Here is an 18034-nt window from a genome sequence, read left to right on the forward strand (position 1 = left end):
AAGCGAGACAGAAGGCGAAGCGATAGAGAGAGAGAGAGAGAGAGAGACAGAGAGAGAAGGAAAGAAAAATGGCAAGAAGGATGAAAGGAAACGAGGGGGAGGAAGATAGAAGGGAAAACGAGTCTGCGCCATGCCACGAATGTAATCGTGCCTGTAGTCGACGAAAGATTCACGATCAAGATGCGATCGTAACGTAAGATCGTGTCTAAGAGGATTTCCAAACTCGTCTGAATCAACAAATTCACCGTAGACCGATGTTTTTGCATGGATACGACGACAACTCGTTCTATGGCCAGTGCCAACTTTTCGGTATATTTACCGGTATCAAAGGAATTTCACCAACGACGTTGCTTTCTCCGTCCGTTTTATACACGAGTCGATATTTCGTTAGAAATGCGAATACTTTTTTCTACAAAATTCTCAGAATACTCGGAAAAGTTTATTCGGATTTTAAAAATGCATTTAAAACGAATACGAGTTCGAATCGACCGTTTTCCAAATAATTCGAAGAAAAATATGACCAATAATAACTTTAAAAATATTAATATTTATATAATATAATTCCTTACATCGAGTCGTAAAAAAATTTTTTACGTATATTGTTGATAAAATATACCTATGTATAAACAAATCACGATAATTAACTGACAACCGAATATACTATATCTAAATAAGAGATAAAAAAGATACACTGAATTTAAAATTAAAGAAAATACACGTAATTAAATTAACTTTTAAAATAAATAACGTGTCTTCGCAATAGAGGTTAGCCATTCCGTTCCAAACTAATCGAGATAATCGAAGCTCCGAAAATATCGATTGAGACGCTCGCTTACGATATCTCGATCGATATACGCGGCCATTAAACTGACAGTTCCTCCATTGTCCACTCCCAAATGTACTTGATAGATAAAGTTTCACGTTACCTGTTATACTGACTGGTCAATTATCAATTAAAACGACATTTCTCGATCAAATTGGCCAGCCTTGATGTTTTTAGCGTTTGGAGCAGAAGAATGATAGGTATATACAGCAAACGAACTGTCGAACCGGAGTCTGCGCGACAAAAACTCAGTGAGCGACACGCGCGCTTCCCGCGCACGAAAACGTGTCACCTTTGTCGTAATTGCGTATAACACACGTCAAAATACACACTTTAATCGAATACACGATACGAAAACGAAAATAACACGGAATCGTGAAACTGGGGAACGTGAAAAGAGGGAAAAAGAACTGAATTCACAACTAATAACGTGCCTTGCCTCGTGAACAGTCGTCGCGACACTGAACGCCACGGACACCTGTCGCCACTGAGCCGACAGTAGCGCCGCCACGCGGCCAACCCCCTCTCTATTCCGTCTCGTGTACAAGCACCCTGGAACGACGCTATAAGATATTTGTTGTATTTTTATTATTAAAATTGCCGTTTATCGTAATTATATATTGAAATTACGAATTCATGACAATGTGATGTGATAATCGTAAATTATCGATTAAAATTAATTCATAATATCGAATCGTGGAATAATAATTATTTATTTTCAGAAATGTATAAAAATTGATAATAGATGAAAGTGTAGAAACTAATTCAGAAATATCTTTATCTATTTGATTAATAACTTCATTTTCTTATCTTCGATATATAAATTTTATCAAAAGTTTGATATAATATGTGAACTTTGTTATCGATATTCGCTGATTTGTTAAGAATTGATACATAAAGAATTGCATTAGAAGAACGCAATTAAAAGAAGATTTATTATTATATATTATTTTTGAATAAATTTATCAATGATTCATTATTTTATTATGGATAAAAAAAAAGTTCAATTTAAATATGCACATAAATTACGTGACATAATAATGACATTCAAAAGTAATTATAAAATTAACAATGTATCAATAATCCAATTATTAATACTTAAGAAAATATTTAAAATTTAATTATTTAACAAAACAATTTGACAAAATCTACACCATACAGAATATTTCTTTTCCAATAAAGATATTTCTCCTAGATAATTCGACTACTTTTTGACAAATTAGAAAATAGAATTTACCACAGGATAAAATTTGCAAGAAAAGAAAAAATTGCGAACAACATTCGAGAATAGAATTAGGAAACAGTCCACGTATTCTTTCCAATAACTGAATTCTGGACAAACTCACGAGCACGCGTCCACATCACATTGTTTTCCGCCAAAACAATATTGTCGTCAAACAAATTTTAGCAAACTTGCTCTCTATGGACCCCCACCATTCATTCTTCTCCCCCTTTTTCTTTTTTTTTTCAATTTTCCACAAAGATAGGATAAAAGATAGCTAGGGAAGTCCATCCAACGATTTGTTGTTTTCGAGGATGAAGGTTTTCAGAGAGAAGGAGAGAGGGAGAGAGGAAGAGAAAGATGTATGGGGAGCGAAGAGCGAAATGAAACGACAGGGATGGTAATTGTGCGGTGAAAAAATAATCAGCTGGCGCAGCACGTAGAGCGTAACCGTAAGTGCGGCTGTTCTCATTGTTGTGCCGCTACTACGAGACCCCACGAGGGGTGACAAGCTCGCACAAAAGGGGCTGCTGGACCCATAGAAACGTGATGGGAGGTAGTTCGTGCGGGAGGGTGCCACGGTTGCGATAAAATTCTATAGTGCTCCGGGAAAATATGAGTGACTCGACGGCTAGGTACCGATCGGACAAAGGATTCATCCTTGTCATTGTTGTTGTTAAAATCCCTTTTTCAATCAATATTTTTTTGAACCCTATATACTATCATTATACGCATACGATGAAGAGTATATTCGATATTCGATGTCGACGAAAATTCTCGTGGATTTTCATAATTTTTGATGCGCGAAATTTCTCAATTTTGTTAACAACAATAAAGATAATAGACGTGATATTTCGTCAGGATAGTTTGAAAAATTTTCGTAATTGAAAAATTCGAGGAAAGATTCGTGCACGAAGGCGAAGTGACTCCAGAAGACCGACCCTTTGTTGTTAGCACTTTACGTGTAAAACGAAAGAAGGAAAAAAAAAAAAGTGGAGAGGAAAGAGGGAGTCTGGAGTAAAAGGAGAGTCTCTTTTCGCACATCCCTCATGAGAAACAATAATGTCGCGTATACTTCCACTCCTTCTGGATGTCGTCTCTACCCTCTTTATTCGTCTGGCGTTTTTTTTTTTTTCGAGTACTCGAGTCCTTCTATCCACGGCCATCTACACACACTACTACTTTGCTTCAGCTACTGATCAGAATGAAAAGAATTGCACGCGAATAGCGAGAATCCGTGTCTCGCTGGAAAATTGAAGAAACGAGAGAAGTTTCGTTGCTTGTTTCGCTCACCCTTCCATACTGTCGTGTCGGAACGACAAAATGATGAAACTTCAAACAATACAAATTGTTCGATTCCCTTTTCAATTTAAAAAAAAGAAAAAAAAGATAATAATAAATATAAGTGGAAAAATATTATTGAATTATTACGTCGTATCTGACGTCAAAAACTCGAAGAAACAGAGGAGAGAGAAAAAAAATTGGAAAAAACTCACCGGAATGTAGCCGTCTGGTTGAGGTCTCTCGTTTTTGTCCCTGAATAAAATTGCTTAGTTACAATCAAGCAGCCACGTGTTTCGGAATTCACGTTCGATTATCGTACATGAAACGTACCGATGTCGTCGTTGTATCACAGGTGTCTGCGGAGTGCTGTCATGGATGATCACTTGGGTGGCGTCGATCTCTTCGCATTCTGAACTTTCTTCTCCCGAATCTACATACAAATAACGAAAAATATCAATGTGAAATGCCTACAATATTCTACCCCCTAAGTATCTTATTTTATTTCGTACTTTTAATTGAAAAAAAAAAATAATAATAATAATAACAATCAACGTTAATGTAAACGATACGATATATTGAAACACGAATATACGAGTATTATCTACCACTCAGAGATTGCAATATCTTAATCATCATAAAATTTTATTGTCTATATATTCTCCTGACGTCATACAATTTTATTAATGAAACTAGTATGTAATGGAACTATGAATTACAAGATTAAACGACTTTGGCCAAATAAACACGTACCTACAAATTAATGTTAAATTTCATCTATTTCCTAGAACATAATCGACTCATTTCTCCAACACCATTAGTTACCATATTACACCACAGAGTTACAGTACACGCTTCGTTATATCCCAAAATTTTCTTTCATCAATTGGAATCACTAAAATCCGTTCATACAGAATTGCTACTGTAATCCTATCAGCTTCCCTTTCGACTATTCTAAGCGCGTACGTCTATTTCTAAAAGGACGAATGCTATTGATCCTGTTCAAAGAGGCACCGCACAATTCTCTCGTTAACAATCCTAATCTCAAACTATTCTGAACCCTGTATCGATTGCTATCCTGATCGATTCTAAATCTCTTTATCCACCCCTTCTCAACTCACCCTCCCCTATGCGTTCGCGTTTACGGATACGAGACAGGATCGGGCTTGGGCACAAGGTGGCCGTCTCTCCCAACAGATCGTCGATGTTGGTGTGCTGGCCGATGAACAACGGTAACGTGGAAGGGCGTTTCTTCGGCGATGATCTTCTGGACGTTGGTTGCACGTTGTCGTAAGGCGAGTCACGTCCACCATAATTGTCCGGCGGATCGGGAGGATTTTCCACCTGTGAACAAGACTTAGCTGTGAAATGAAATAAAATTTAATTCGTGTAATTTCTAGAACGTATCTTTACTTATCCCGATTGATAAATTGATGTTATTTCGCTCGAAACGACGGGTACAAGTTAGTCCTTTTTTTGTTTTAAGGAGAAATTGAAGATGGGTTGAGGATGGTCGAACATGATGGTGGAAGGAAGTCGTGAGTGGTTTGTCTGTAATTGATGTAAACTTTTCAGATTTAGTATCGTAGAGAAAATATTAGCTGCGAGAAATTGTTGCGAAATACTTGACATTGAGGAAAACACGAAGAATCATTAACAAGTTTACTCAATATTGAATGGCAGAGAGAAATTGCTTGGATTTAACTGCGGATTTTTATACAGCTAAAACAATTATTTTCAAATATTCAATTAATAGAAAATATGCGTATCGTTTACAAAATATCAGTAATTTTGTTATGTAAATTTTACATAAAATTTGTGTCGTAATATTATTCAAATATACACGCTAAATCTTTCTTTCTTCTTATAATAAGATATATAATAAAATACAATAAATAAATCGTTAGATATTCTTTAATAATAATATCGTAATCAGAATATGATTATTACTTAATTCGAACTTGTAATAATCTTAATTTATTCAAAAATATTCAATATTCAATAATCATCAAAAAGAAAAGAAAAATTAATATCCCTAAAAGAGTATACGATATACTCGTCAATCATATCGTTTACGTAAAATATACAAAATTTGTATTTGCATAAAAATCCTCAGTCCATAATCCAATAACGGCTTTAAACGTAACACGATGCGACAACAAAGTTTACACGTTCCCCCCCACGGCTTAGAACCTTTTAAGGTAACCGCTCGATTACTTAAGAGAGGACTTATTAATTAAGTTAAAGACTTGCCACAAAAGCAACTTTACTCTCTCCCCGATGTCAAGTACGCGAGGTTAAAGATTTACGACGCAGGGTATTAACAGGTACCTATACAGCCTCGTCAGTCAGGGGCCGTTAAATGAATAATGCACGATATATGATCACTTTACCCCTTCGGGACTGGCACGATCCCCGAGTGGCTCGTCAGCCGGAGGTGGCGGAAACTCGATAGGGAATCTAGAGAGGCTTCTCTTATATATCTCGGGTTCAGGGTTAACACCGATATCGATTCTCTCGAACGATTCGGACGAGTCCGAGGTGCTGTTCGACGTTTCCACAGGAATCTTGACTACACCGTCGGGAACGTTCGACGTGCTGTCCATCCACCATGGTTTCTCACCCGACTCGATGTGCCTGACCTTGTTCGTGCATCTGCCGTAAGGCTGGCCGCTGTCGTCCACCTCGTCGTTGTAACTGTTCGACGTGGGAGTGGCAGGAATGACTTCCACTCCTTCGGGCACGTTCTCAGGATTGTCGCTCATCCACCACGCTTGCTCTCCCGACTGTTGATGCCTCAATCGATTCCTTCGCTCGTTCGATCGAGTGCTCGAGCAACGGCTCGACTCTCGTTTCGAAATAGATATCACGGACGACGATTGTTTCCTCGACTCGTCCGACTGGGCGGCGTCGCTCGAGCTCAACCACCACGCCCTTTCCTCCGAATCCTGCCTCCACACCGCCGTGCGCGACGGTTTTTTCACTTCCTCCGAGAAAGCACTGTCATTTCCATCCAGCCAACGAGTCCTGTCCTCCGAATCCTGCCTCGAAACCGCCGTGGACGATTGTCTCTTCGTTTCCTCCGACGGGGCGCTATCGTTCGAATCTAACCACCAACCCCTCTCCCCCGATCCTTGTCTCGAAATCGTCGCCGACTGCTGCTTCCTCGCTTCCTCGGATGCCCCGCTGTCGTTCGAGTCCAACCACCAGGCTCGTTCCTCCGATTCTTGTCTCCACACTTTGTATTTAAATTTGCCTGGGAACATATAATTAAAGGGGAGCGGTTTATCTATGCTATGATCGTGGTAATTTACGTTCTCGTTGGGGAGGGAAGAACTTTTATTGAGCCGATCCTCAGGGAGGATAATTAAGCGCTTTGCGCCATTAAATCATTAGTGATTTACGATATTCGAGAATAACGCGAGATACAAATCGGACAAGAATCTTCTAAGAATGTAAATCAACTCCTCGCTTTATATTCTTCTTTTCCCAGTAAAATAAAAAGTTAATCATACTTACCATCGTCAGGTAAGGTACTACTGACGGTCGTTTCTTGACTAATATCGTCGTTGCACGCGCTTCCCGTTTCGACACCTTCGGGAACGTTTTCGGAGTTCGGGTCCATCCACCAAGGCTGTTCCCCGGAAAAATTTCGCCTGATCCTAGCTTGACTCGACTGCCTCCTGTCCTCGTTCCTCTCCGAGTTCGCGAAACTGAAACTTTTCGACAGGCTCCTCGACAGAGATGCCGTTGTCCCGCCGTTGTTCTGCTCCGACTTTTTCACGTCCGCGTTCTCCTCGCTCGAGTCTAGCCAACCGCCCGATTTGCCCGACTCGCTCGAATCTTGGTGTTTGTTCTTGAAGAGATTGGTGACCGGGGCGAGGGCCCTCATCAGAAACGATTTCGCCTCCTCGGTTTTCCCCGAACGATCGCTCCTCGACCTCGGGCTGGACGGCGGCCTCGGCGGTTTATCCATCGTCAACGACATCTCGTCGGTGGACGAGGCCAACACGCTCGTCCTCGACGATCCGGCGCTCATCTTCCCTTTCCTCTCGCAGAAAGGGGACTTGGACGTTCTCCTCTTTCGTGGCCTCGATCCGGATCTCGACTGTTTATCCTCTTCCTCCTCCTCCTCCTCCTCCTCCTCGCTGCTCGACGAATTCGAGGAATCCTCGCTCGAACTCGAGCTTCCGTCTTGCTTGTTCTTGGTCTTGGGCGATTTCGAGCCGCTCCTCGATTTTTCGCTCGAAGCGAGGCTGCTCGCCTCGCTTTTTCTACTTGTCACACTCTTGGAGGGCGAAGATGAGGGTAGCCTCAGCCTCGACCTGTTCGATTTCACGGAGGAGGAGCTGGATTCGGTTGAAGGAACGGCCGGTCGATGGACGTTCGATTCGGAGTTCGGTTCGGATTGCGAATCTTGAGAGCTGACGGACATGCTGCGCTCGTTCTTCTTCTTCCTGCTGTACTTGGACTGGGACGGATCCCCGTTCTCCATGTTCAACGTCGACTTCCGGAAGTCTTTGTTCACGTACTTGGGCTGCACGATGCCCTTGGACCCGGACGCCGACGCGACGTCGCTCTTCGGCACAGGTGGTTTGCCACGAGCATCCGGCGAACCGCCCTGTCTCAGATTCACTGAGGAAACGCTCGACACGGACGACTTCCCTGGCGATGGCGGCGGCGTCGCCTTTATTTTTGCACCCTGACTCGTCACCGAGCTGGCCGACGACGACTTCGATCTGCCAATTGGCACATTTACAGCGGACCCTTCCGAGGAGTCGGTTCTCGTCGTTTGCCGGCACAGACTTTTCGCCGAGCCGCTGCGTGACTGCGGTGTCGTCGATCTGCTCTGCGATGAATTGCTGCTTTTATGGGAAAAATGACAAGTATGTGAGAAAACGTATTGACTATGGAGGGAGAAAAAATTAAAAGTGATCGCTCAAAGTTGATAAAAATAAACGTTACGCTAGAGTTTATTTCTACTAATGAAACAATTTGGTAAAAAAAAATGATTATGATTATGTTTTAATATCTGTCGTTTTTTCGATTATCAATTAATCAATTAAATTTCAATCATTCTTCTTCCATTCTTAAAAATGCAAAATATAAAATGTTTAAAATTTTAAATATTTTACTTTCTTATTGATTCCCTTATCTTGTTAACAATAAAAAAAAAAACGCGAGCTATACGATTATTAAAAATATTTAAAGAGAAAATATGTGTTTCATAAAATTGAGCTGCTACCTTTGAAGAGAATCTTTCGCAGGTGAAACACTATCGCTTTTAGAGGCTTCTTTACTCGGTTCCTGACAATGCCCTCCCTCCACTATTCTAGACGAGTCATCGAGTTTCGATAATGAGCTAGCGTCAGATTTAGGCGTCGAACTCCTCCTTTCCCGCTGTCCATCCGACTTGCTCGACGAATTCGACGACGATTTCGCAATCTTGCTTTCGTTCTTCGCCGCGATACGACCTAATCTCGGTATCGAAGGTCTCTTCTGACTGTTATTCTCGCTCTTCGACGTCGAACTTTCCCTGCTGCTTTGCTGTTCCTCGCTTTTCGAACCGCTTTCTCGAGAATCCGGCGATTTGGCGAGAACACCAGGCGAGTCCTCTCTCTTCAGGATCGAAGGGCTCGCCAAACCTTTCCTTTTACCCTTACCAACCGTGCACCCACCGTTATGCACTTTAATCTCCGTCTGATTCGAATTCCCTTGCTCGTTGCTCGTCTTCGAATCCGTTTTCGAAGCGAAGCTCAAACCTCCGAACACTTTCTGCTCGTTCTGATTCCTATTCCCATGAATCTCTTGACTAGAACTGCTAGGCGATACCTTCGACGAGGAATCGTTCCTCGAGGCATCGTTCGGTCTGGGGAAAGCGAAGCTATTCACCCTCGAATTGGTCGCGTTACCTCCTCCGTTGAATCCTCTCCCGTACACGCCACTTCCGCTCGAATTCGACGAGAATTTGTCGAGATACGAGGACCACGGCGCCCCCGAGATTCGCCCCCCTCCTCCTCCAAATCGAGAGAACCTCGACCCATCCTCCGACCTCTCGCTCTGAACCTCTTGATCCTTTGTCTCCGTTTTCTTTCGAGCCCGGCTCACTTCCTTCTGACTCGCGATACCTATGTCGGCTCTTCTGCTCCTCACGAAGGACGAGGAAGCCGGAGGACTCGGTGATGTACCCCTTGTAACCATCGTAACGGTCTCATTGTCTTTCAGCCTGCTCTCGAGTTTCGACTCTTCCGATTTCGCGGATGCCGCGTATATCTCTTGCGCCGTTTCTCTCGCCGGATTGCCTTTCGCGGCTTCCTCGTCCTTCAAATTCGCCGGCATAGGCTTACTGCCCGAAGTTCGGAACCTGTCCGATCCGGAGTAGCTTATAGCTGCCGGAACCCGGTCGTTGCTGCTTCTCGGTGAAAAGAACCTGCTACCAGCTGTCGAGCCGAATCTCGAGGAGATTGGCGCCGAGCTCGATTCGGAGGCACCTGAAAACGTTTCGAGATATTCAGAATAACACCAAGATATATAGTTTTCCTGGTTTAATATTAATTCGAGTTTGTTACGAATAAGTCATTGAATATTTCGCTTAATAAATCATCGATATTTTTACTCCTGTCATTTCAAGCATATGAAATTTTTTTAGTTATAATTAAATGATTCTTTTAATAATTATATTTGTTCTTTTGATTGAATAAATGATGGCTTGATAATAATAAAACTCGTCAAAATCGAACGAAGTATGTTAAACAAATTGTAAAAGTTTCTTTAAGTAATATTTGTAGCTATAAATTGAAGAGATGCAATGATTGAATACGTAAAAAAATCTTCTGTAAGAGAAACAATTATATTTACTCTTATCGATCACAAGATTAGGTCTGCGTTATTTACATCTTTTTATAATATTCATTTGTTGATATCTTCTAAATTTGTTCTACATATATGAAACGATCTTCTTATTAGTAGGAAGATTACCATTAAAAGTAAAATAATTTTTAATTTTATATATAATAATTAATTATTAAGGATATTTGTGATAAATTCATCTTTCGATATCGGATAAAATACAATAATGTAATAATAAGGTATAATAATAAGTACAATAGCATTGTTAAATGACAGAGTTTATCTTCCATTGTGATCTGGGAGGGTAAATTCATTATGGAACAAATTATAGTGCTATTTCCCGCGAGACACATTGCTTTCAAGTGTGAAAATTTATAGCTATAAATATCACTGTGGAAAGCTTCTTAGGTATACCGTTTTACGATTCTGCGCATATCTATGGGAACTATCATCTAACATAGTATTACAGACGTATAAATTTAAGATTCCTTTAAAGAAATGTTATTTGACGACTGAAATACAATAAGATTGAAGATATTAATAAACGAAATAAATAATTTCCCTACTCTTTTTTATATAACGACATTTCGAATTATTACGAAAAACAATTTGAACATCGAATCTTCTATCGATCAATAATGAATTTCACTTCGAATATAAACATTAGAAATGAAATAGCAATTATATATATAATAAAACTTATTCTTAGAAATCTTAATCTAACGAAATAAAAGAAAGAGAAAGATCGACTCACTAGAAGTGGCACTGGATCGACCGTAGGAGGGGGCCCTCGCGTACATTCTGAACGAGTTCGATTTTCCAACGTTGATTTCCGGGCTTGGCTCGCGAGAATTTCTACCCGAGTTAGGCCGTAATCCACGGTACGAAACCGGCGGATGATCGGCCCTCTCCTTCTTCTCGATCCTACTCTCGTTTCCATAAGCTCGAGCCAAGCTCGATCCGGGATACGTGTTGGATCCGTATCGCGATACCACGTCGGGCTCTCTGCTCTTCTCGCGGGAAGTGGCACGGTTATATCTGTCCAAAACGGAGGCGGGCCTCTCTGAAGTTTTAGTAGCTGGAAACGAGTACTTCTCGAACAGGGAGGATCTGCTGCTCGATAATGGACTTTTCGCCCCCACGTCCTCCGTCGACGACCTACTCGGGTGAAGTCTACCTTTGTCGGCGTCTTTATTACCTGAAATCGCAATATGCCGTGATTTTTGTAATCTCTCGCTCTTGAAATTTTTATGTTTCCAATATATATTTGCGTTATCTCGAATTAAGAAATATTTCAACTTAATTAAAGTTCCTCCTCGAAATGTAAAAAAAAGACTTGTTCCGTATTAAATATATACTTTTTTAAACAAATCTCGTAACAGACTAATTTGCAAATATTTAATATCTTTTCAAGAATTCTTGCATCTCGTAAAACATATAATAAAATAGCTATTTCCATTGTAATTTATATGCATTTAATATTTCTTTCTTATTATCAATATCATCCAAACATGTATATAATCATTGTAATTCAAATAAACCAATTCTATAACCAAATCTTAAAATACAAAACAACTTACCGGGATATTTAAAACTAGATTTCTCCTCGTGCTTGTCTTTCTTCAGGAACGCATTCCCGAATCCGGAAACCCTCTCCTTGGCAGGCAATCGGGTGGAAGCGGAACCGACTGTCGAGTAGCTGTTCCTGCAACTCGGAAGGCCGCTTCCCCCCGAGGTCGTCGTCCTCCCGAAACCACCGGCGCCGATTCCAACGTTGACTCTTGATCGGTAGGCGCCACTGTCACCCTGGAAATCAGTGAATCGGTTAGCCGGTCGATCGGGCAACATTTATCCCCTGCACCGTTACGCGGGATCGATCGAAGGTGATCGAAAAGCGGGCCGTGTGCCGGAAACGTCGATCGGCTCGGGCCGCGGAACAATCGGATTGCGGCGAGCTCGGCGAGCAAAATTACCGATCGAGATTGCCCGATTTCTTTTTTTTTCCAAGGCAGATTTATGCGCGGCCGCTCGTCGCCGCGATAGAATCGCGTGTCACCCAACGTTTTATTGGTGAAATGTGGCATCGATTACGCGACCGGTAAGCCGTGCGGTGAATGACAATGGAGCATTGTGCGTAACCGGCAACAATTTTTCTCTCGAGAGAAGGCGGAAGAGAGTACAGCGTTCGAGAAAAATTTTACTTTGTAATGCTACATGACTCGTTTCTAATTCCTTTCGCGAGTGATGTTCGTTATAAAATTATAAGGTTCTTTTTTCTTTTGTATTATAAAAGTGTAAAGATAAAAATTGATATTTCACAAAACGATTATATCTTCATAACTTCTATAATTTAATTTTTGAGAATTTTGTAGATATAGATATCTCACAAGAGAAGAGTTTTCTTATTGAATAATTTAATGAAATAAAAGTATCTTTTTTTTATTTAAATATTCTTATAAAATGAAGCACATTGTTTATGAAATCAATAAACTTTGCATCTACAAACAATCTAATTACAATGTATACTAGCTTCTCTCTCAATTGTTTTTCTACAATTTAAATAATAATTATATAATGAATTTTTATAGATCATATTGTACCAGAGAATATGAATAAACGAGAATATAACAGGAAAATATATGAATCTAAAATTCAATAGTTAAAAATACTGTGCTCTAATTGCAAATGTATAATAAATATAAGAGATTATACGAAAAGACAGGAAATCTTTGCAATCTGGTCAATATGCATCACTCGCGAATGATCTAGAAATGAAAATTCGTACAATTAACATAATTTTGGCGAATTGCCTCAAGCTTGAAATAGACGGCCCGACCTGACCGGGAGGAATAACCTTCCTGTTTCTGTATAACGGGTGAAACGAGAAATGCATCCATTTCTTTCTTCTCGAACGCTGTACTTACATTATTATAAATGAAACTATCTTTATTTTCTTAAAATAATCAATATTGATAATATAAAAATTGTATACAACTTACTCGATCCGATGGAAAAAGCTGAAGAAAGTAAAAGATGGATGTTTAATTCTAAATAATTGCCAATATAAGAATTCACGAAAAAGTCGCATTTCTAATTTTTCATTACACATTATCTTCACAAATTAATTATAAAATAATTTCAAATAAAAATACTTTACGATTTAGCGATATCTTTAAAGTGTTCTGGCTCCATTTTTTATAAGCGTTTCGAATTCTGTGTTTTAATAATCACACGTAACATCTGCATAATAGATAAATATCTACACGAATATTTTCGCATCCACCGAGTTCAAAGAAAATAATTTTCCACGATAAAATCCCCTTGCTGTCAACGTTACATCTCTCAAAAGTTCACATTACAATGTACCACGTTCACGAATCGTTGAACAAAGCTTCTAAACGTTGCCAGAAAATTAATTCCCGCAATTAATCGTCCCTTGTCTTTGAACTCGCGCGTGTTTCTTCACGGGTTGTTTATTTTTTCCCCATTATTTACAACCCCATCGTGATTCCTTCGCGCGAACCCGGACTCGGCCGAGCTTACAACGATACCAACCGCGCGATCATAATTTCAATTTAAATTCAATTACATTCTAAAGCTCCGGCATCTTGCGTTCTATCGCAGTTCAGATCTGGAAGGGAGGAGAGGACTTCGTGCTCCAACTTTCAAAAAGTGCCGTTCGTTATTATGCTAATGCTATTCGGGTGGAGGTGATAATGGAATTACAATGGACGCCCCTTAAGACCGCTAAAACGATTCTTTTCAACGGAAGTGCCGAAAGCGGGCGGAAACGATAACTCCTTCTTTTTTTTATATCTGCTCTATTATCGCGGCTCTTTCGCCTGAAAAAATCTTGGTCTGTCGTTGCTAATATTGTGCTCCAAGGCTTCTGTAGATCTTATAGTTTATCGAATTAAAGCATTAAAATATGATCCACTTATCACCGGATGAAATGCAGGGTATTTCGTTTATCTTGATTCTTCTGATAGTATTTGTGTGATAAACGAGAATGCTTTGTGTCTTTTTTCTATGATATTTTTCAATTGAATATAATGAAATAGCAAATCCTCGATGTTAGATAATTAATTTTTAAATTAATTTTAATCGTATCGATAAAATTACTTTTCGAGTTTCGAAATTTATTTGTTTATTTAATTTTTTATAATAAAAGCGAATCACAGATATTTAAAAAATATGGAATTTAATCCTCAAATTTTCTCATCAAATTAATCAAAAGTTTCAAGATGGAGCATCGGTTTTCCCATCCCGCCATCAATTCATTAGTTATCTTAAAATGCTGGTCGGCTAAGTGAAGTTCCAGGCTGCGCTTTGATGCCAAACTTCGATATTAGTTCAAGAAGTCACCATAAACATTTTAGTAAATGGTCTTTGGCTAAATTCAGAAGGAGAACGTTTGCCAAGAACCTGTTAAGGTATCCATTATATAGGCTTTACCAGTTGTTCTTTCTTTACCAATCGTGTTGTGAAATATTTTTTGTAACACGCTTATTCTTTTCTCGACGAATGTTTACAATGCATTAAAATATCTTTCCACTAAATCTTGTGATTTCACTTTTTTCTTAACAGTGTTATATTGGTTATGCTATAAAAAAAATCTTGTAAATATGTTTCTTAGTGCATTAAATATGATTGTATTGAAAAATGAAAGAAGAAATAGATTTTTGAAAAAATTAATCTGAATATTATACCTGAATATATAATTTTATATTGCTAATAATTGAAAGAAAATGCAGAAAATATTGAACGTAATTTGCAAAGAAAAATTAGATAATCTTTCGTTTGAGCTATGACGTTATTAGAACTGCAACGCAGATGTAAGATGACAAAAACTAAGTTAAATAGAGAATGATGTAATATTTAATCATACGATGAACACGATAATATAAAATATCTATTGTAAACGGAATATTTCTATGAAAGATAGAAAGAAAAGAAAATAAAAAATTTGTATAATCAATATTCTAATAATTTTTAAAAAGTCTTCCAAAAATAATCATTTAAATGATTCGTAAATTCGATAACTACGAGTTATATAATTCCACTATATTTAAATAGTGACATTTCTAACCTTCCTTGTCAGCCATCAGGAACTTCTATAGATTATCGTGAAAGATAAATTCGATTGTCAAACACATTTACTGATCTATTCTTATACTGAAGATACTTAAAGATACTCTCGCGAAGTGTATGTTTACTGTACTACAATACTAAAAATTCGCGTGGCATCGGTAAAGCGATTTATAATTCCGTCAAAGATCTTGAAGAAATTGATAGAGAATCATATACAATCGTGCTCATAAATAAATCTCTATTTTCATTTGCGAGAGTTGTCTTAAACTTTTTACAGTTTCACTTCTTAAATTTCGAAGAGAAATGATGAAGAAAATAATAAAAACGAGAAGAAGAATCAAGCGATCGAAATACAAAAAAAAGTTGAAGAGAAGAAGAAACAACGAACGAGTATTATTTAAACGAGTTTCTTTTTAAAAATGAATCTAATCGAACATGTGAAAATATTAAAATAAAAAAAAAAATGTGAAAAATAGTAAAAGTAAACGTAAGAGAAAATTGATACGAATGCCTTTGTTATCCTGACAGTCTAAGAGCGATCGAGGAACGATCGGAGAGATCGTGCCTGATCCAATTTATCAAAGATCGATGAACGAGTCGTCCATTCATTGGCTAATCCATCAGAGTATCCAACTTCTATCCCTCTCTCGACGGAAATCCAGAGGTTTCCACCCTCAATTTAGCCCTCCGTTTCTCGATATTTCGCCGGCGTGGCGAAAAGCTTTCTATTGGCCTGGTCGAATTGAAAGCAGCTCGACCGGGAAATCTTTCGATATTGCTTTATCGTCCATAAAAATGGCTGTTTACAGCCTGGCCATCCTTACCCGAACCGTGCACACCAGCTTTCCACCCCTTGATCCCGCTTTATCGATAGATAAATCGCAACCGCCGCGAAACGCTTGTTCCTCATACGCGTTCTATCACTCTCGACTTTTGTTTCGAGGCCTCGAAGCCGGCTATCACTTTCCCCCTAATTGAATGTTTTCCAGGGAAAGCTGGAAAGTTTAAAAGAGAGCCACGCATCGGTGGATAATCGTTTTGATTCGATCAAATTTGATTGGATGAATCTGCATGGGTCCAATATTTGTTGACGAAATAGCAATAGTTCGAGCTTTTGTAATATATTTCTTTCTTCGATTCAATGTGGCTATTTTTAAATAGCAAGAACCTCGATTCGGGAGAATTTTGTTTTATTTTCATGGATGATGGATATCATATTTCAATGTAGATATTTTAAAATAATTGTAATAATTGCAGAATACACGATATTTATACGAAACTCTTGAATACTATTTTTATATATTCTATTTATTAGTATTAAAACGATATTTAACAAATTTTCGTTATTTTTTTTATAATTAATATTAGTTACCTTTGCAACGATATTGTAAAATAATATGATAAAATGAAATTTATATAGAACAATATCTGTAACCGTGTGTTTAAATAATAGAATGCATGAATAATGGGACATCGACATGGCAAAAGATCTATTCCAATTGGAGTACTATTTCTTGACGTAATAATACGTAGCTTGTAAAAGATGAGAACTATTAACTTATCTCTATTCATAACATTCGCGGAAGTTCTTCGTTTAAACAGAATGTTTAAACGGCTACACAAATGCAATAAAACCGATTTCAAAATGGAATCAATTGTAGAATAAATAAATTATGATAAATGTAAAATATTTCCAAATTTAATCTTTACCGATCTTTACTAATTGTAGCTTCTGACATCCATCTTTTTAATCCGATTTATTTATTATAATCCGTGAATTTAACGACATGCATCGAAGAAATCTATCTCATGTATAAATATTCATCAAAAAGATTTGCATAATTTATTTCTCTTTTCTTTGTGATTTATAATAATAATAATCTGAATAATAATAATCTTCTGAATAATAATAATTAAATTTATAATATTTTTTTTCACAATTTAAAAAAACAAATTAGAAATATCTATCCAGAGGCGATGCTTTTCGTATTTTGTTTTTTGCATCAAATTATCAAGCGCGAAAACTTTCTTGAATTATAAAAATTTTTTTCAAATGGAATTATAAAAAGGGGTAAAAATAAATGGAAATAAAAAAATATCCGTAACACGATGCGTACATATAACTTTTTAAAAATAAACGATCATGCGTTAACAAGCAAGACCGAGTATTTGTATCAGATTCATCAATCTCCGCGTTACTGATGAGGATGTGGGCGCCCGATACGATTTAAACGATAGCAACTCGAGGGGAGGCCGACTAATTGAAGAGTGTCAGTCTGATTTAACCTCTGTCAACTGGTCGCATCATTATAATTTACGATGTGCCACCAATTGTCATGAACTCAGTGGAACGAAAACACCGTTTTTTCTTCTTCTTCTTCTTGAAATTACAGAGATGGCGTCGATACTCGTCGACAATTTATAAAAGGCTTGCTTCGAGGCCAAAGAAAACTGTCATAGATAAAAATACATTTCTCGCCCGCGAACAAAGCGTAAGAATAATAAACCTGAGATACAGCTTTCTTTTTTTTGAACCATAAATATTGCAAAAAAAAAGAAAGAAAAAAATTAAGAATGAAATGTAAAAATATTTAACGATTACGAAAAATATCGTGGACATTTAACAATCGTAAATATTGTATTATCGGCCACATTTCGAACAAAATCCGCATTTTAACGTATCGAAGCGCGCGTTTAACATAATAAAACATCGTGAAATATAACGTTATAATTCATTAAACGTTGTTTACGAAAAACATGGCGAATTC

At 38.1% G+C, this 18034-nt stretch overlaps 1 protein-coding gene across 1 annotated transcript in view; it reads right to left on the minus strand.

The window, feature by feature from the left end:
* LOC107964589 overlaps positions 1–18034 on the minus strand; it is a 34726-nt gene that overhangs the window by 1364 nt on the left and 15328 nt on the right. The window contains 10 exon segments of the mRNA XM_026441393.1: positions 1263–1305; positions 1307–1375; positions 3542–3581; positions 3660–3759; positions 4448–4670; positions 5720–6582; positions 6846–8188; positions 8572–9817; positions 10930–11373; positions 11756–11981. Coding sequence (XP_026297178.1) covers positions 1263–1305; positions 1307–1375; positions 3542–3581; positions 3660–3759; positions 4448–4670; positions 5720–6582; positions 6846–8188; positions 8572–9817; positions 10930–11373; positions 11756–11981 — 4597 coding nt within the window.

The sequence above is a fragment of the Apis mellifera genome, linkage group LG6 (assembly GCF_003254395.2).
Source record: "Apis mellifera strain DH4 linkage group LG6, Amel_HAv3.1, whole genome shotgun sequence".
NCBI lineage: Eukaryota > Metazoa > Arthropoda > Insecta > Hymenoptera > Apidae > Apis > Apis mellifera.